Source organism: Anser anser (assembly GCF_964211835.1).
Source record: "Anser anser genome assembly, chromosome: 1".
Lineage (NCBI taxonomy): Eukaryota > Metazoa > Chordata > Aves > Anseriformes > Anatidae > Anser > Anser anser.
The window spans coordinates 52,344,340-52,365,779 of record NC_139720.1 but is presented as its reverse complement, the minus strand read 5'-3'; the positions used below and the strand labels follow the sequence as shown (position 1 = coordinate 52,365,779).

Sequence of the window (21,440 nt, the reverse complement as noted above, 5' to 3'; positions counted from 1 at the left end):
ACATTAATATATTACAGACTTACAGGTATGGGATGTATTTTTAACTAAAGGACACTGGTCCCACGGTAATGGATGCTGAAAAGACTGGGAAAAGTAAAACAGACTCCATCCAATAATGACGTTGTAGTACAGGGCCACAAAGAAGCATACCTATTAAAAAAAAAAAAAAAAGACATACCAAAAAAGTTACATTTAATAACTACATTTGTAAATTCAAACAAACAAACACCTACTGAACTTACTTTTGCACATTTCTGCTCATCAGACACTGAACCTATTTTTCATTAAAATAAGAACTTGATGGCTTTCACCATTACAGTATCTAATGTCAATTTGTTACACTTTCACTTTTCTCCCTATTTATCATGAGACACCTATATTTCTACAGGCTATTTTTCTCCCAGATGTCTAAGGTGTTCCATAGTTCTTAATTTCAAAAATACAAAAATACTAGTTAATGGGTTTTACAAACATCCATATAACCATTTTAATGTGCTAATATGTTTTAGTATCTTCCAAAAACATTGTACATTGACCCTGAAGCCCAGCTACAGATCGCTGTCCATTTCTTGTAGCAAAACAGACTTCAGATCACACAGATTGGACATAAATCACACAGTTACAGTAAAAAACTTACTACACAGCTTGCAAATCCAATTCCTCCAAGTTTGGGGCTGATATAATTCCATACACCAATACTCCCTCGGCGGATTCTCTGCCCCACGGAAAGCTCCAAGAAAAAGAGTGGAATCCCTATGATCAGTAGCAAGATTAAGTATGGCACAAGATAGGCACCTACAATGGGAACAAAGTAGAAATCAGAGAGAGTGTAGGAAGAGTCACAATCTAACACAACTCATATGAGACCATCTAATATCTTCCAGTTTGAGTTAGTGTCATTCATGACAAAGCCCTCTCTACTGCATGCAAAGAGTATTTTTAACTGGATCTTGGCCACAAATCTTGTAAAGTAAGAAAAACACATAGGCATCTTATTTCTAAAGCACTGTAATATTTTGAGGCAAACCTCACTAAAAGTGAGTCATTACCTAATCTAGTTGTTTGCTTGCATGAAAATTTGGGCATATTCACAAATGTTTTAGGTCAAACTTTCAGGAGCTAAATCAACATTTCCTAAAGAAACTCTAAATCTGGGTTTGTAACAAACCAGCCAGACTGAATTTATAAGGGAAATACAGAGCATGCTGTGCTGTTACAACACTCTGAATTACATCCAATCTTCATCACAGTTTCAGAAGACCATAGTGTTCCTCTCTCCACATGCACCTAAGATGCTCGGAAAGGGGATTTCCCAGTGTGCAGAACAGTGATACTATTCAGCTAAGCAAAGAACTGTATGGGCCCATTTATACCAGGCTCCAGACAAATACCAGAGACATGAGGTGGAAATGAAATGGCATGCTGTAGGTCCAGATAGCCCCCTTGCAGTACTCACAAGCTCTTCTTAAAGACATTTGAAAACGCAACTCTTACTTCATCTTTAGACATATATAAGTGAAACAAATCCTCTTTTCAATGTTGTATTCCCAGGAAGTCGTCATATACAATTCTAACTTTGGGATGAATCTCCATTTATTTCAGCAAAACTACTTCCAAGCAAAATATATCCATATGCTAAGTGCACTGGCAGTTCAGAGCCAAACTTGATCCTTTCTGATGAGGAGTATTTAGGACTAGAGCTAACACAACATTTAGACATGAGCAATTAGCAATATGGCACCTAATTTTCACGTGACAATTATGCTGCAATATAGGGAGGGTACTGTGCTGTCCACCCAGCTCAAAGGGCCTAAGTCTGTTGATCACAACCATTGTAAGGCTAAAGAGAAGCACAAGAGGTGCAGACTGTAATACGTCAAAGCAAGGCTACAAATTGATAACCCAGAGACACAGCTATGAAGTTGTCCAGTCAGCCTATTCACCTCTGTGACAAGAGAGAAGCTGAGCACAGTTCAGAAGCTAATTTGGGATTTATCCGCCTCTAGCTAAGTCCTACTTTAAGTTCCTTTACTCAGTGCCACCTTTCTAGGTTTTTTTTTTGGTGGTTTTTTTTTTTTCATGAATCTATCAAAATACACTGAAATTTACATGTCCTTAGTAGGTGACTTATTCTCAGGGAATAGGCTTTATTTAAGAAAATTTAAAATTTTGTAAACTGTGCAGAGGCCTCAGATTTTCTGGTGCCATCTGCTCCTATTTAGGTCCATTTGCTATTTTGCTCTTCATGAAATATTTATGAACAGGACATCAGTTTTGCTTACAAAGATTTTATAAAGATCCTAAGCGTGGAGTAACTGAAGTCTTGATACTAAGAAAAATAAGGAAAAAGAGAAGAGGAAGAAAATCTGAGAAAAACTACTGATGGACCAGACAAAGAACCTATTGATCTTATTTACCCTAGAGTCTATACACCATTGTTAGCAATGAAGTAGCTTCTTGAGTTTTATTTGCATGACAAAGCAATGATAATGCTTGATCAGCATTTGTTCAAAAACTATGTTCTGAACAAAGTACTGATTTTGAGGATACAATGCTACCTCACAGAGACAAATTCCATGTTCTATCTACCAATATCAGTACAGTATATACTGTCTACTTAAGTATGCAATTATTATTTGTTCTGCAACAGCAGCTACATTCTCAATCAGTACTCTGGCATCTCTTCTGGTTCATCTCATACGTGCACATAATGGAATGAACACAAAGGACTTCCTTTCAACAGTGCAAAAAGAGACGAGACAGATATAAATGTGATGAAAACTGAGAAACAGAGTAACAACATTCCAAAATGAGGATGACTATCTGTCTAAAAATATATAAGACATATAATACCATTAAGTACCCTTCATTTATCACCATCATTCCACAAAAATGTCTGTGAGACAGAACTGTATTGTTAATTCACGTTGTAAATGAAATACAGAAGCTTAGGCATCACTAGCTTTCAAAATGTGGTTGTATAATTCACTGAAAACCAACAGTTTTTTAAGTAGTGTAACACTACTGTAAATGATACCTGATGCCTTAATTAGATAGGTGTTTCATGGCTAGGTAGAGAAAAGCCTAAACATCTCAAAAAAATTGGGGCCTAAATGACTTACCCAGTATCCCACTGGATGACTGCACTAGAGCAGGAACTGAACCCAGCTCTTCAGTGTCCCAGTCCACAACCTTAATCACAAGGCTGCAAAGTTAAGCACATGTTTAAAGACTGGGCTGATGTGGGTGCTTTATGGTGCAGTATCAACTTAAGTAGCAAGATTTATCAATTAGATTCAACTAAATGAGTTAAATAAATGTGGTGTTATATCCACATTACATTATACATTACACAACCCTGTAATTCAATCTGGATGGCCAGCAGAGATTATCCCTATACTGCAGAGCTTGTGCAGAGGACCTGAAACACTGGCCCTCTGATCACTCAAATCTGCTGAGCTCCCTTCTGATCTTGTGTCCCTCCCCATAAGAAGGACATAATGGACAATGGTGCACATCTGGCTTTCAATACAATGTGGTTTAGACACAGCTAGAATATACAGTTGTGTATCAAAGCTTCAGAATGCTTCTGTGTCCTATAATTCATGTGAAACCACAGAATCTCTGAGCAAGTATTTTGTTTCAGCCTTCCCTTGAAGCAAGACATACTTCAATAACCTGTAAGATATCTTTACTTCATGATAAAACAGAATCACCATGGAAACAGTTCAGCATGTCTCTTATTTGCCAGTCCATGAAAACGTGTCCTTGGAGTAGCAGTATTAAATAAGGATCACTTTTATTCGAATTAGAACAATACATTATACATGCTGGCCTTGAACAGCATACTAAAATTACTTACATACATATTGTCTGCCACATCTGCCAAATAAACAATTTATTGTGGTTACAATTCTGTAGTACAATATCCCCATGTCGGCTTTCTACAGTTTAAAAATTCTTCTACTGTAAAGTCACTTTTTTGGCATATTTTGGCCTTAAACATTGACTTTCATATATATATATATATAATATATATTTTCATCTCAATAAGAAATAAAATATATAAAAAATATAGCTCATACTTCTTCACTAGAATTAACGTCAAAAATACAAATGATTTCTTGATTTCAGGAAATAGTGAATGTTAATACTGTGCACAACACAGCCAGTTTTCTTTTTTGTTGTTGTTGTTGTTTTTTTGATGTTTCAACAAAATACCAAAGGTATACACTGAATCTATTCACAATTACAAAACACTAATGACTCTTATCAGGAAAACTCTAATAAAAGGTTTTAGGTTTTATCAGTATATTTATAGTCTATCCAGCTGATAGGATGGAGTTCCTGTCAGTAGTCTTTCACAGTTTTAATAAGTTCAGGTGTGCCTACTTACAAAACTGTGCCTAAAGGATGAAAATCCTCTTGCCAATCAGCTTTAATGAAGAATTAGGCTTCCAAAATAAAGATCAGACGTCTTCAGTGTACTGAATAAGGTACAATTGAATTTCATGAGTCTGATACTATAGGGTAAATGAGAAGTCACAAACTAATATTGAAGATCTCAATGAATTCAAGCCACTGATTATAAATTATTGATCAACAGCTAAATAACAAAGTCACGGAGTCCATAATCAGTGTTGGAAAGACATGAGTATACTTGCTTTTCTCCCATTCCACTAAAATTAGACAACGAGACTAGCATCTAGTCACTACTTAGTCTTTAAGCATTTATATATTGTTTCCTCAGTATTTTTTAGGAATAGCTGCTTTGGTTTTTATAAGCCCACAGAACTTAACTGCTCAGATGGATGATATTTCAGTGTAAAATCCAGACTACTTCTCTATAGAGCATCCTGATATGATTCCACCTGTGTCAATCTTTTCAAAATGTATTTGCAAGGTAATCCTCTATAGATTTCTTCATGCTACTCACACCTTTATCTGTTTATCATTATTTACTAGTTCTTTTGTTTTCTAACATTACAGGAATATTAAAATAACCAATCTTAAAAACAATAAAATAAAATAAAATAAAATAAAATAAAATAAAATAAAATAAAAATAAGTCAATTAAGTTAATGCCCATGAAATTACAAAACAAAATATATTTCGTTTACTTCTAATATGTGAATGTAACATTTGAGTTCAACTTTTTACTTTAACCAAACAGAATAAACTTTAAATATTTCCTTTGCTTGAAGAAGGTGAAAGGTGTGCAAGCTACTCACAAGATGATTGCAAAGAACAGCATGAAAATATAGGTCTACTTTGTCACTATTTGTTAACCTCATTGCATGACTGAGTAGATCTGATGTTTATTTTTAAGGTTCACTATCAATCACAGGAAACTGAGGCAGCTTTGAATCTACAGCATGCTAATATTGGTGAAGGCCAGGGTCACTTGTCCACATGAAGGCACAAGGGATATCACAGCTTAATAGACAGTTAGGAAGGGAGGAGTCATCCCGGTTTTGAGGTCAGTCAATGTATTAGAAAGTCATCAAATAACAAATAAAGTACACTAGCAGAGAACAGAATAGGGATCAAAAAACAAGTGAGTGTGTTAATCAGTAGGAAAAGGTCTTCCTGCTCCCCTCTTCCATTTTATCCTCAATGTCTTGCTCTTCTGTCAACATCCTGAACTTCAGTAATTCCTCCCTCATCCAGAACAACCCAAATGTGATTAGGACATATTTGTGAAGATGAAATGTGGATTGAACTACTTCAGGTTCCACTGAATCCAAAGACTCTGACAAGCACCAAAACCAATGAAAGGAGGCAACAGGACTGAGTGCATGAGCAAACTGGGTGGAGTGTATGAGGAAGAACTGTCCTGTGTGGTGCTAACAGCTGTTATATCTGTTCTCCTATCTCATGTAACTTCTCTCTGACTCTGTAATTAAATATTGTATAGACAAAGACTTGTATTAGTGTCTAAAAAACAATGAGTTGTTATCATACTGTGTTAATTATTGCCCTTCTATTCACACTGGCTTCAGCTCCAGATGATTTAAAGCATGGTGTGTTCTCTGAATTCACTGAAACTGCTTGTTTTCACCAGCACATGATATTGTCCACCCTGAGTAGTCAATTTTTCTATTGGAATTATTACAAAATTTATTTTATTATTAATAGTCTTTTGCTCAAAGAGCAACATGGACTAAAATACAAAAATAAAAATACAAATACAAATAAAAAAATAAAAAAATAAAAGCTATAATTATATATTACTAGTTTTACTTTCTAACTTGACATTTATTCTTGAAATTCTGTTTTGAACTGCGCCTATCTGTAAAAGCTTATGCATTTGTCTTCATATAGGAACAAATTAGTGGTATAGTGTAAAAATGATTAATATAAAAAACTTTTAAATTTGAGTATACTCATTTCCAATGCAAATCACCTTTGTGAGGCATTAAGAAAGAAACAGGTTTTTAATCTATTAGGCTGCGAAGAGTGGAAGAGGGGTGCTAAGTGCCGGAGGGGGGTTAGGCGCTGCCTACAAGGGAGAAGGGGGACCTGTGGGGAAGATAAGGTTGAAGGAGGCATAAATCTATAGTCAGTTCCTCAAAACTTTATTGAATACTTTCAGCCCCTCACTCACAGATCCTAGAACTCCTTTCGGCGCTCTCTCATCCCAAGTTAAGCAAATGAGCACCCTGAAGGGCTCTCAGTCTCTTCCCAGCCTTTTTCTTTCTCTTAATACTTGCTGTATTACAGCTACATCCCAGATTAGAGTGAAGTTTATCACAGGTGCATACCAGCCTCTTTGGTCACCTCTTACAATAAACCTTTTCTGGGAGAGCCAAGCGTGAAAGCCAGCAAGGAGCTGCCCAGTCTAGTTGTAACTTAAATGAGCATAAAAAACATTAAACGCTTCTGAGTTCTTATGAATTAAAACAACAGGAAGGATTGTTAAAGGATCTCCAAAAAGAAAGTGGAGGAAATTTGTTTTCATGCTACAGACCAGAACTAAAAATAGAGATTGGAAAGATATCTATAGATGTTCAAATAGTGTAGCAGTGTACCAATAAAGAAGTTACATTCAAACCAAACACAGATACTTCACTGAAACAGAATATAGCTCTGAAGTCAATAGTGTTGGCACAACACAGACCATAGCCACAAATAAGCCAAATCTCTCCAGTAAGCAGGGTGGTAGACACCAAATATTCTCTCCACAAAATCCCCTAATAGTATACATCCATTCAGGCTTATTTTTCTGTGTCTGTTCTATGTTTATTTTGTTGTTTATGTTTCAGTAGTTTGAAAAAAAAGGAAAAAAAAATAAGATTACTACATGGTTAAGTTTACCTTCTTTTACTGGCTTTGGAATACTTACTGTTGGAAGAAATTTGTGAAGGAAATTCTTTAATGAGTAACTATGTTTTTTTCTCCTTCTTTTTGTTTTAAGCTTGGAGTGTATTTATTGGTTTACCACTATTTATTAGACTCATCTTGCCTGATGGTATTTGCCAGATAAAAGTTGTTTAAAGACAGGGAAGAAAATGAAAAATGTTTAACATGATTAAAAGTGGAGACATTACCATATACTCCGCTGAAGCAGTTGTAATAAAAATCTCCATTAAGTTTACATTATCCTCAGAGGCTTCAACAGTAACTTACAGTAAAGCTGTCTCAGCAAAAGACTACAAAACAGTTCTGATACTGATATTTTGAATGGGTTGTATAAAAACACTAATTTTACCTAGAATGAAACGTATATAATAACATTTATTTAGCAGAACACTGGAACCTCAAGTAAATGTGTGTAGTTTTTTTACCATGTGTTTGAACTCCTCCCTCCTTCCTTCCCCCTCTTCCCTTATTCATTTACACATCTGTGAGAATTATCTGTCCATCTACATGCCCCAGCGTATATGCTTCAATGTTTTGTATCACCTTTTCTATCCTGCATTATAGTTAACTTGAAAGCCAAGAAAGTTTTCACTCAAATGATCACTTGCTTTTCACTGAAGCTTGTAAATTGCTAAAATGATGCAAAACTACTGTTAAAAGCAAAATACCTCCTTGCCCTGGCCATATGCAGAAAACATTGCATCTCCACAAACTATTCTACACAAGAAAGTTCCTGAAATCACTGTACGCGTAAAATGATTGCATATTTATTTTTTCAAGTTTGATTAATGAAATACCTGACTCCCTTAAGGGTTTTTGTTGCTGTTGTTTTTAAAATGAAAAGTTATAATTACTTTTAATACATTTATATTTGACCTGAATTAAATTTGCACTCACTCTCAGAGTAACTTTAAAAGCTCCTGATAATATGAATCCAATAGTCTAAGAAACTTACCAACAGATCTTTTCCTGTTGGTTTGAATCAGAATCCAATGCACTTGCAAAATTAGTAACTAACTACATTAAACGCAGACTTTCAGAAAGAACACAAATATTCAAAACAAACCAATGTAATGCATTAGTCTTGAGCTACACCCTTACGCCACACTTAGAATGAAAGGATCTAGAAGATAAGTATTTTAATAGCTACAACTGTAACTAGAATTAGTTTGTTTTAAAACAATTTAACAAACGGAACATTTTTTTTTTTCAAGTAGTAGTGATTCATGGTCAAGTCTATAGTGTCTAGTAGACTAGAGGAGGTTGTCATTCATTGAAAATACGTTTTTTGAGAAACTACATTCAACTTCTGTTTTCTCAGCTAACATCACTGTTACAGATGGAAAAAAAAATATCTTCCCCACAAACCATTAAATCAACTATTTAATGACGTTCTCTCCAGAATAAAGGAGAAACAAAAAGGAAGTTAAACGAGAGTGAAAAAACCTTACAACTACTATAAAAGAAATTAGATTTTATCCTGGAGATGGAAGATGTGAAAGTAAAACCTCAATTTCTACTGTTTAAAATGAATGAGAGAACATATAGAGAATTATACTCTTATTATACTCTAGGCTCATTTCTATATTTCTCAGTTACATCAGTTTTGCCATTCAACCTCTGAAATCCAGCATGAATAAAATGTTATTCTTTATTTTCTGTTCTGTAACACAGATTCAGTTTTTGTATAAGGAAAAGCAACAGTTTTGTTTCAAATTCAGCTAAGTAATTCTCTAGAATAGGATGAACATTAATGTAGTATAGTAGGGTACAGTACAGCATAGGATAAAACACTAAACCTAGAGGAAAGCCTCCAGCCCACTACTTCATTCTATGTTCAAGACCATAGAGCTAATAAATAAAACGCTTGATTTTATTATTTTAAGTGAAAGATAACTTATTTGGGAAAATAGAACTATGTAACAGCACAAACAGATATATTTCCTTAATGTAAATTTTATTATCTAAATAACTACTTATCAGTAAAAAATCCTTTTTACTCCTACAGTATTTTGTTCTTCCATGAAGTAAACCATGAACTAATGGCCTAGGAGCTAAAGGCAATTAAAAAGCAAAACTGTGAAGCTTAGTACTGCTAAATACTAAAGACTGAATACTGCTTTGCTCTTTAAAGTGGATGCATATTTAATGACTGGATTTATTGTGCAAATACGATAGAGAACACTTCAGCACAACGATAACCAGGTCCTAAATAATGCAACCCTTCCAGAAAGACCTAGAATGGTTTTGCTTGACCCCTGGTTAAGTTCATATCAAGAAATGTAAGAAACTTTCTGCCCTGAAATCTAAGAAGAATCTGCTACTTACTTTAGCCAATATGTCTCTCTAAATAAAAAGAATATGCTTTATTCCTTGTAGGCTCTGGCATAAATTAAAAGAAAAATCTGACAAGCTGTAGCAGGTTCTACTGTGATTATCTGTGCTAACCTTGAAATCTTAAAAGTTAGCTTCATCACTTAGCTACTGCTGTCACAAGACTTACCTCCACCATTTTTCTGACACAGATATGGGAATCGCCACACATTCCCAAGTCCCACAGAAAATCCAACTTGTGCCAGAATATATTGGAGTTTGCTGTTCCAAGCAGGTCTTTCATCTTCCACATCTGAGCCTTCTTCAACATCTACATCTTTTTCTTCCTGATCATCAACCATAAGCTCACTCTTCTTAAAGGCATCATCTGAAGAGTCTTCATTAGAGAGAAGGTCCTTAACCGACTCAATGACCTCATCATCTAGTTCTCTTTTCACTACCTTGCTGTTCTTAGGCATTTGTACTCTAAGAAAAATACAGAAGTCAAGTTCAATTGAGACAGGTGGAGAAGCGCTGAAGAAAGCTCTCCCTCTGCTTGGACAAAAATCTTGAAGAAATAGATTTATGATGTAAACTGAGTCCTTGATAGTAGGAAATCAGAATAAGCACTTCTGTTCCTGATTGTTTGTCCTACTGAAAGTATCTGTGGAAAAATAATAATAATAACAATTAAAGAATATTATTACACCTTGCAGAAGAAAATTAAGAAATCATATGCTCTGTTTTACCCATTTCTGCTTATCTCTGATTTGAGGACAAAAAGAGAAGAAAGGAATATTAAACTACTTTAAAACTGTAAGACTTAAGTTCACTTATTGGTCTTAAATATTTGTATAAAATGCATTTCATTCACTTGTTGAGGGCTTTGTTTAGACTGATAGACTAATTTTTCATATTTCCATCTGGCAGCATAACCAGATTCTTCTTAGTAGGCACAATGAGGCATGCACCTTATATACAATTTAGGATTCCAGTTCCATTCCTTCCTGACTTAATATCTCTACTTTAGCTGTTAGGTTTATTAAAAATACATTTTTAAAAAAGTAGATTAAATTTTGGGAGCCGTTTCTGAAAATCATACTTGAATTAAGATATTCATGTATCGTATGAACCCAGTACTTCAAAACCAAGGGAGACTTTTTCTCCCATATTCTTTCTCTCATAGATAGCTGAGAACTGTATATGTTACAGGACTAATAGCACAATAACTGATTATCATAATTGATCAATATCTCATGAGATCAAGCACCTCAAGGCTGCTTGAGAGTCCAGGGACAGATCACACAGAAAGAAGTTAAGCCACTGGAATGCAGCCCACACCTTATCCAGAAGATACTTCAGAAAAGCTGAACTAAAACCTTTGTCAGCAAAAGTATTATCACCAGCCTCATGGCTGACAGCACAATTACCTTTCCAATAATTTCCTAGGATTTTGAAACTAAACTTCACTCCAGTTGCATACTGCACTCCATTCGAACCTCCTCCCATTTATTCCCTAGACTCGTAGTCACTGCCTTGCCACTTTTCCTCTACTTCCCTTTACTGCCTCCTCTCAACAACTCCACCTCTGGCACACCACCTTACATCCTGTTCTAGTCGCTGTTCGGTAGTTGTGACTGAAATATTTAAGTAGAACCAGGATGCAAACACTAATAATGCATTAAGTTGAAGCATTTACACAATCCTAATGGAGCTTTGGGACTCTTGTACTTCAACTACTACTTCTAGTCACATTCCAAACTTTTCCTTTCCTTTTGATCCACCAGTGTAAATTACTGCAGCTTCTCAGTTGCAGTAATTAGTAATAAAGTCTGGGATTGCAAGTGAAAATGAAACAAGTATTTAATACAAAAGTTGCATTGGTGAACCTACATTGTTATTTGTCTGTATGTCTGAAATCCTTTTATAACTGTAAGAAACGGTATTTACTGTCTGAAAGACCAGCTATTTATCAGAATTTATTAAAATACTTTAAAAGGTCATATCTCTATAAATGTTTTAGATATAGTGACTTGCAGGGCAGCAATATTATTTATCAGCTGCTCTCACAGATGAGTCACTGCATTGCTACACTTCAGAATAAACTGAAATAAAAAATATCAAGCCCTAGCACAATATCATATTAATTTTCCTTTCATTAACTTTCCATTAAGCAGGATGTTATCAATAGCAATATCACAGTATAGACTGCAATATTTGAGAAAATGCCAGAGGCATGCTCAGCAGACTAGTGCGACAATGCAAGTTTTTTAGCTGTATTGGTTTTCTAATTCAGTATGTTTCATTGTCCAGACTGCATCAAAGATTACACTGCTAAAGTCTTTCAGGATACATCACAAATTCACAAGTGGTCTCCGACTGTCAGACTTCACAATCTGTTTTCTGTACTAGTAGTCTGTGCTAAACCAGATGAGAAGTCCTACCTCAGCAGACAGTACCATCAGGTGTACTTTTTCAAAACGCAGTCCCACTTGGTTTGTGCAAGGACTCTATGTTAGGAACTTCTAACACATACCCCAGGAGGCTTGCACAGAAGCCTGTTTCTTTGATCAACCCATACAGAAGGCAAACAAGAAAACACTCAACTTGTGTCTGGATATGAATGCCCTGAAGTAAAGGCTCAATAAGGAGATATCTAGTTAAGTTATTCACCAGCAGAATTGGCTAACCAGGAATCAGTGAACAAGCTTTATTTTGTAACATACTATTGAACATTAGCACTTCTACCTATAAAATACTATTTTAGCTTCCCACATACTTTGGCTCTAGTCAAATACAGAACTGAAGTTCTTCATTAGCATCAAGTAATAACTAGGAAATATCATGCCAAATTCTGTTAAATTGTTCATTCAGTTCCAATTCTAGCTACCTTCTACAGAGACTTCTGCAGTAATACAGCATTATGTGATTGGACTGGTTCTCCTTGATGATATCATTAATAAATGTACATAACAAACCACCATATTTACCAACAAGTTACAGAATTTGGTAGCATAGACTCAGCCATTACTGTCATCATTTTAAGCTCCAACTCCTAAATCTTGCCACATATGGTAAAATATTACTACACGATACTATTGACTACCAGCACTTTGGATTAGAAGTAAAATGCCTAAAAGGTAACTTAGCCTTATTAAAGCTGCTGTTTGTTGTTGTTGTTGTTGTTGTTGTTGTGTTTTGTTTTGTTTGTTTTGTTTTTCTATATTAGATCTGCGTCATGGGATTAGGTGCACTGATTTAATTCTGGTTTCCAGGCAGTTTCACTCACCCTTTTCATAATTCAACTGATGTCATGTGTCAGACGAAAACATGGAAGGGAAATTTTTATTATCACATATACTGGAGAATATATTTTTTCTCTGGACTTTTCCTCAACTCAAAGCAGAAAAGAAAGATGCTATCCCTTTTCTTATGTAAAATCCTTCCAATCCAAAATTAATCTTAAATTGACCTGACAACTGCCTTTATTGTTTGAGGGAATTTAAAAGACCAGAAATTGCTGAACAGTATCACAATTCAGTTAAGAGAAATTTAGAAAAAAAAATTCTCATTGAATTAACAGTAATCAAAATCTGAGTTAGCATGAGCAAACTTTTGGGAAACAAGTTGCTAAATCAAATTACCTGAATTTTTAGGATGTCTTACTAGTATTGTTCTTGATATGTTAATATTCCTATTTCTTTCTGGTAGTGAAAGATAAAACAATGAGTCTTTTCTGACACATCAAGAAACTTTCCTTCTCAGAAGACAGTGGGAATTCTGTTATTTTCTTCTGTGGGAGAAGAATCAAGCTTTAATGGATCAGCATGCAGAAGAAAAGTAACCTGATTAGACTGCCACATTATTAGCAGATTAAGCAATAATAATCCCTTACAATATGGAATTTAGACCTAAATTAGCTCCTTAGGAGATCTGGAGCTTAGCTTGCTATACAGCTTTTTACTTCAGGTTCAGGAACAAATTCTGAAATGCTAGCACAGGGAGATAAGACCTGCAAAGCCTCTGCTGACCAAACTGCAGGCATTTGCAGCAGTACTCAAAGGAATTCTGTGAGCCAAAACAGTGGAAGACACATTCAGAAACATTTTGTTGCATACCCTTTTCTCCTAGTTTTTCTTATATGTATTTTCTTGGAAGGGATTTGTAATAGTTCTGTTCAACCCTGCCTGTTCCTGTTCACCTTTACACTGGTTATAGTGAGGGATTCCTTTCTGACACATCTTCATTAGACACTGTCAGATCTGCATGCCAATATATAGACACTTCGTAGACCAACACAGTACTTTCAGTTCTCTCAATTGCATAGTACCAATAAACAATTAAGTTATGATGCTGGAGATTTTCAAACCTGTACAGAAAAACAGGTACCAAAAAAAAAAAAAACTCGCTGGCAAATTTGCAAGTAGAATAAGTACAACTGCCCCATGTTCTTGCAATTACAAAACAAGCCACTATAAAAAGCCATTTTCAAAGCAATTTTGTGTAAACATCCCACAATGCCATAATAACAGCTAATATAACTGATATTAAGGAACTTCTAGAGATGCTTTTCTGACAAATTAAAACATGACTATTTTTACATTTTTAAAAGGAATGCATTCTTCTCTGAAAAGCAATGCCCAATAAACCCTCCATTCTCTTCTAACATAGTGTAATTTATTTCTGTTATCATGTTTTTACATCTAATCAAAGCATCTCAGTAGAATTATTTACATTCAGATTTTAATAAATGACATAATCCTCAAATCTTTGATCAAAAATGGTTTCAATTTTCACCTAAATCGGGAGAAAAAAAGGAAAAGAAATAATGTGTCTGTACTTCATAAAGGAATATCAAACAAGCTCAGAAAAAAATAACGTTCTAGAAGTCTTAATATGCTACTGTACCATCATAAAAAATAGGAAAAAGGAAAGAATGGATACCTTTTTTAATTCAATGTTTGACGTTAAAGGAAAAAAAAAAAAGTTATTTTCTTTGGAGCTCATTGATCTTCTCAGATGAAGCAGTCAACATATGACCATGCTGCTGGAGGGATACCAAAAAGCAATATATCTCTCAGATTTGAGGGTAGACTGTTGCAGCACAGTGCACGAGCATTACCACAAGCTTATATATTCCTATTGACAAAAGCTCCACCTTGACTCCAAGTGATGAAACAGGTGATTCAGTAGAGGACACAGAACTAAAAGTCAAAACACTCACCATGGCAGACATTCAGAAAATATCTTGACTGACATTCATGTCCAAGGTTTCAGTCAATGAAATTACTTGTTGAGAATTATATGCCAAAGTGAAGAGGAGCTTTTGCACCTTAAAGGAAACCTATAAAAGCTAGGCAGTGTATTGAAACAACCAATACAGAAAATGGGAGGACTAAATTTTAGCAGAAAAAGACTGTTGTGAGTCGGCAAAAAGGAATCAGACAATTGGTGCAGCTAATGGTCATGTCTGACTAAGAGAGAAAGAAGACTGCAAACCTGGTTTTGTGGGATTACTGAACTGTGAAGAATGGCTATTGCTGGGGGAATCTGTGTACAGATAGATAATTATTTCAGCAAGAGTTATATTGTGTTACAGTACACACTTAACAGACTGAATTAGTGCTGCAATGCAGCATTATGTCTTTTGGCGGAAGCAAGAATATGCACCATACTCTTTTTGCCTAGTCAAGTTCATTTTACCTACGTACTCAAGCAGCCATTATTCTGCTCTTCAGTATATCAAACTACATGATATAGGACTTTGCCCTCGTCCATTTAATGCAGCCTGTTAGTAACAGATATAGATTCAAGAGGTACCTAACTCGACCATAATGAAAGATAATTATATTTTGAGCAATGAAACAGCATCACTGAAGAGTGTAGATAAATGTATCTGAGACATTCTAATGCACACCACAGACACTACACTACAGTGTTTTAAAAAAATAAATAAACAAAAACCTGTGGGGTATGGGAAACTTGAAAACAACAACAAAAAGAATATTCTTGATTCTGGTATCTCTATAAAGTTAAATCGTTTAGACTATAGCAAATATAATTTTTTGCTCTTTTCATTGTGTGTAACCTTTGAAATTTATTGGTCTTACAGTAGTTTCTCACCAACTTTCATAGATTTCTCAGCATTTTCTTCTTGCAATCAACCATATTTAAAGACACAAGATTAAATTCAGTCTTGCTGTAAATATGGGTAGTTATACAAACTTCAGTGACATTGGGTCTGCTTAATATTACCGGGAAATTTGTTCTCAGTTCCAATAAAATGTTCTTCCAGTCATGCATCAAGAACCTGATGAAAATTTTTACCTCAGACTAGTCTCCCTGAAGTCTAGTTACTGGAGAACACTCTCTACAGTTTTAAGAAAAACACAATGGTTTGATAACAAGAGTAAGATTTTCTTCCCAGAAATGTTCAATTTCTTCAACATCAATGTCTGAACAGAAATATCTGAGAAAGAATGTAACAACTTAAAGCTCTTGAATGGCCTTTTTTTTTTTTTTCTTTTTCATTGCATGTAATCTTTGAACTTTATTCCTCTTACAGTAGTTTCTCACCAGCTTTCATAGATTTCTCAGCATTTTCTTCTCACAGTCAACTTCACTGAAATACTTCACAGACTTGCGGGGTGTGCTATCTGTAATTTCCCATTCAGATGGAGGAAACTCTCAAATTTAGTAGATCCTGCTCTTCCAGCTGAAGTTGTGTGAAGTAATGCTAGCAATTCTGAAGATACTTCACTTTTCACTGGTGAAGTAAAAAAGTCATAACTGTTGGCAACATGAAATAAAACCTCTATTTTCTATATTAACCATATAAACTACACCATGACCATGATTTTATTGTAAAATCTTATCATGCTTTTGAGATGGGAATATGAAAATATATTAAAGAATTCATTTAAACACTGAAGTTATTAAGTTTCAAAATGTAGTATTGAAAACTAGACGTTATCAGATATATAGTTGCCCTAAGACCTTAATTTTCTCCCCTCTGTGCATCTGAATGGATCAATAAGTAAATCAGGTTGTCCTTGGGGAAAAATACATATATATATTTATGTATATATATATGATTTCTTCTTCGTTTGTTTTCTACACATAAGCAAAAAAAATGAATTGTTCATAGACAGTTTATCACAAATCTTGGTTCTCCTCAGATCTGATTGTTTAATTTAATGACATAAATCATGCTTTGAGCTTAAATTAGAGTAAATCCCTGAATTTAAAAAGAAAGTGATTAATCCAAATTCCCTTATAGAAAATCCTATGCTGGAAACTCCCTATTCCCATTTCCCATCACTTCTCCATTTTAGCATAAGAAGAGCATGCTGAATCATTAGCACTGCAGTATGAATTTCTGGCACTTGAAATACAAAAATAATAGCATTTGCCAACAGCAGAAGTCTATTTTCCCAAAGTGGAAGATAAGACTACTGCCACCATGAACTAGATTCAAGGCTTTGCTGTACATAGCATTACACGACCTTATTCTTTTCTTTCTTCCATATAGCAAATATGGAACCACAAGTCTCAGAGTGAAGAAGAATTATGTTACATTGCAGGCTTCTGGGTAGCTCGGATCAGTTATTACCACTCCCTTAAAACTCTTCTAACAGTTACCAATGTTATTTCATGCTACTTAGTATGCGCTTGCCACATTTTGTGCACCCAGCTCCTTAGAAGAATAACATTCAGCTAACATTTGTCATTGTATTTTTTCCTAGAACATTTCCCGAGTAACAGCAAGGCTACTTTGAATTAAATTTCAAGGAAGAATGGAGTTGCTTAAGTTTTGAGATGTTACCCACTAATATGTCAAAGTTCTTCTGCAACCAATTGAGAATACAGAGATCTTTAGTCACACTGAAAAGCTGCTACTGATCATTTATTTATTTATTTATTTATTTATTACAATCTATTGGCATGCAGATATATAAAATTTATGAGCAAAGGACCCAAAACTGTTCTTCCAAAAACCAATAGATACTGTCTTTTCAAGCAAGAACATTATACCTTTATATGAGTGAAAAAGTTGGTGCGATGGATCATCTGGGGATGTAGATGCACATGCACTTAAAATCGTGGACACTCTTGGCTGTGTACTAGAGATTTTCAGAAGAAAAACTATCTTCCCAAAAAGATTCCTGCTGCAAATACTTCTCAAGCAATTTAATTCTATACCACTCACACAGCAACTATTCCAATAAAACATAACAATGCAATTCATACCAAAAGAATTACCTGTAATTAGTAGATTGTGTTTCTTGTTGCTATCTCCCAAACATTTTTCTTAATAACCTGTGATTATTTTTTCTTTTCCAATAAATTCAACATTTTAAAAGTTTTGTGCATACAGGCTTTTGCAATATACAGAAGAGAAAAAAGAGTTGACAGAGTTGTTCAAACTATATGGTCCTAATCTGCACTACTACTTTTGCTTGTAAGAAAAAAGAAAACTGTAAAAATGACAACACACTAGAGGTCAACATGAATCAGCTCATCCCACAAAAGTAGTTTTGAGGTGTCTCAGCAGTTTGACTTCTTCAATTTCACTATCAGTGGCAGACCTGAACAGCAATTAAATGGCTTCATTTTTCATCCACAAATCAAAACCAATGGGATTTTCTGTTCTTGAATCTGAAGTGCAAAACTGAATCCCAAGGGAATTGTTGATATGCATCAAATGGAGAATCACATTGTAATTCTAACATTATCTTAACATATTCTATGTGTAAACCAAAATCTTGTATATTAGCCAAGACAAAATTAAGCTCTCTTTATCTATTTATTTTGTAAAGTTGCCTTTTTAATAAGATCTTGATAATGAGTATCTAGAAACCACACTGCTAAACAGAAAAGAAAAAAAAAAAAAGGTATATTGATGTAAGTTTTTATCAATTGGAGAAAGCAGAATATACATCAGAATATACATCCAGTGCATATGTACATTACATCAGATAATTAAATTTTTATTTTTTTCATTTATACTTTTCTTGGAGAGGGGAGCAGAGATGTGGCTCCCAATCCTACAGTATGTGACAACAGCATATTCACAGTGCCTTACTATTTGAAAATAATTAGGCTTCTCTTAGAAATCAATACTACGGCACTGAGCTTGATATGTTAGCAATATCACGCAGACAAAATAAAATGGCTGATAAGGGTGAGGTCTTGACTACATCTTTTACAAATAAAACATAGTGCAATTTGCTGAAATGGAATAAATCCTATTACAACCTCTCCTTGGCAAGACTGTGACGGTGAAGGCATATTTCAGTCATCTCATTTACTTCCACAGGAAAAGCAAAGCACCTCAAAGAAATCCCAGTTCACTCTAACACAAGCGAAATCGGAACAAAACCACCAAATACGGGAATAGGAAACTAAAAGGAATTATAAGAAAATAGAGTAGGGAAAAAAAATAATCACGGTAAGAAAACCGTGGACCCGTCGCCGTGCGAATGTTGCAATGGGCTGCAACCATTCGCATCCTGAACGGAAAACAAGCCCCAGACGCCCCGCGGTTGGGAAAAGGTCCTCATTACAATACCCACCCAAACATGGCTGACACCGGGGCGCACCAGCCCAGAGCCCGCCGGCCCCTCCAGGGATGAGGGATGCGGGCGGGGGGCGGCGGCGCAGGAAGGCTCCCGGCCTCTCCCCTCCGGGCGGCGCCTCCGCCCCTGCAGCGCCGGGCTCCGCACCGGCCTCCGCCCAGCCTGCGGGCGCTGCCTCCGCGGCTGCGGGAGGAGGAAGGGAGCGGAACAAGGATGCAGGCGGCCGCTGCCGGCGGGACTGGCAGCACCCCCACTCCGCGCTTGCCGGCCCTCGCCCCGTCCTTCCCCGACAGGCACACTGCACAGTCACTACGTGCGCCACGCGAGGGAGATGAATGCGGTTGCTGTCACTCGTGGTAGGCAAAGGATGCAAATCCCTCGCCATAGTAATGAGAGAAATAAATAAATAAATAAATAAATAAATAAATAAAGAGCACCGCGCTCCCTTATAACCTAACCCACCGCTGCGTTAAAACCGCATGGGCGGCTTCCAGCGGGCGGTCTCTCGCTGCTGTCCCCCGAGGGGGATACCGCGCTGTACCCCCGGCCCCTCCTGGCGGCCCGGCGCACACGCGAGGGACCCGACCGGCCACTGCCGCCTGCGCCTCCGCCGCCGCCTTACCTCCTCCGCCCGCGGGGCTCGCCGGGCGCCGGCAGCGGGAAGGGGCCGGGTGCCCCCGCGGGCGCGGGGCAGCGAGCGGGGCTGCGCGGGCGCGGGGCTCAGCGGCAGCCGGGCGGCGACGGCAGGCACATGTGGCCAGCCCCGGCTGCGGCGGCGTTTAAAGACAGACATAAAAGCGGCGGGGGGAGAGGCAGGGGGAGGGCAGCGGCGGGCCGGGGGAGCCGCACCTCCTGACGCAGGGAGGAGCGCGCCCCCCCCACACACACACTGCCTGCAGCAGCATCTCCTCCGCCGGGGGCTGGCGGGGAGGAGGGCAGAGGAGGCCGAGGGAGGAGGAGGAGGAGGAGGATGGAGACGCCCGCCGCGGGCGCCGCCGCCCCTGCGCCTCTAGCGCGGCCTCGCCGCAGGACCCCGCTGCGAGAGGCGACGCCGCGGTGCCCCCTTGGGCTGGGGGAGCAGGACACAGGGCGGCGGCGGAGCCCCGGCACGGCAGCATGGGTGTAGGTTTCCTGGGAGATGGCGGAGGTTTTCCGGAGGAAGAGTGAGGGGGCTGAGAGCGCGGGGCTGAGGAAGGACGGGAATCGGTCAGGAGAAGGGCGGCCGCAGTGGGTCCATCTGCGTGCTGGAAGGCGGCAGGCAGCTGGGGGGATGAGGGATGTTGAGTGAAGAAGGGATGGAGAGAAAGCTTGGGGAGGACAGAAGCACCAACCATCGCCCGTGGTGATGGCGCACAAGTCTTGCAGCTCAGGCTTTCACCGCTGCCACAAACCGCATGACAATGAAGCTGGGATATTCCTCCCCTGAAACTTCCTGTCATTAAGCCTGTCCACTGGCCTTCTACCAGTTTTTGTTGTTTTTTGGTTCTGTTTTTGTCGTTTGTTTGGTTTTCTGTGTGTGTGTGTGCATTTTTCTGGAATATATATATATATATATATTGATTCTGGCTATAAAGGAAGGCTTGTAATAAAACCAAGAAAGTAAGCAGTTCAAAGGCATGTCAGCCAGAAAAGAAAGGGATATTTACTTTGATGAAGATAGGCATGATGAAATGAAGACCAAACCTTTTTAATGTTGTCTGAATAACTATTGCATCAACTTCAATCTTAACACATGCTGAAAAAAAAAAAAAAACTTTCTTACAAACAAGAAGAGATTTTTCTTCAAAGAGTTAGAAATTTGGACTCACCAGCTGATTTGCACTTCCCATTTATCTTACTCAGAAAGTTGTCCTGCAAACTTCATCTCCATCATCAAAAGTAATTCGTCACACTATGGTGTATTTCTCCATGTTGTTATTAGTACACTCAACTGAGAATTTCCACAGGCTGTATTTCAGTTATGTCTAAAAATACTCCCGCAAGCAATATATTTTGCATCTCGTGATTTAATCTTATTTGGAACTCAGTAAAAATGAAATTACCTCAAGAAGGTTCTAATTGTGAGCTAAACTTCTTTATACTAAAGGGGAGGAAATTATGTTTTCTACTGCCAGATTATAAGAGTTACACTTTTTAAAGTAAATTAACTAATAAAGATAACCGTATCATATGACTGCATAGTTAATT

At 37.2% G+C, this 21,440-nt stretch overlaps 1 protein-coding gene across 6 annotated transcripts in view; it reads right to left on the bottom strand.

The window, feature by feature from the left end:
- SLC6A15 (solute carrier family 6 member 15) overlaps nt 1–20,173 on the bottom strand; it is a 39,057-nt gene extending 18,884 nt beyond the window's left edge. The window contains exons 1-6 of one of the 6 annotated variants that reach the window (XM_083815671.1): nt 19,876–20,013; nt 16,252–16,441; nt 13,320–13,468; nt 9,866–10,339; nt 638–795; nt 24–150 (exon numbers count right to left, since the gene is read on the bottom strand). In XM_083815671.1, coding sequence (XP_083671797.1) covers nt 24–150; nt 638–795; nt 9,866–10,154 — 574 coding nt within the window. In that variant the 5' untranslated portion in view covers nt 10,155–10,339; nt 13,320–13,468; nt 16,252–16,441; nt 19,876–20,013. Of the gene's footprint in view, nt 1–23; nt 151–637; nt 796–9,865; nt 10,340–13,319; nt 13,488–16,251; nt 19,227–19,250; nt 19,856–19,875 lie in introns of those variants that run through there. The other 5 variants (XM_083815669.1, XM_083815668.1, XM_083815672.1 and 2 more) reach the window with 5 other exon arrangements.
- Nucleotides 20,174–21,440: the final 1,267 nt, after the last annotated feature.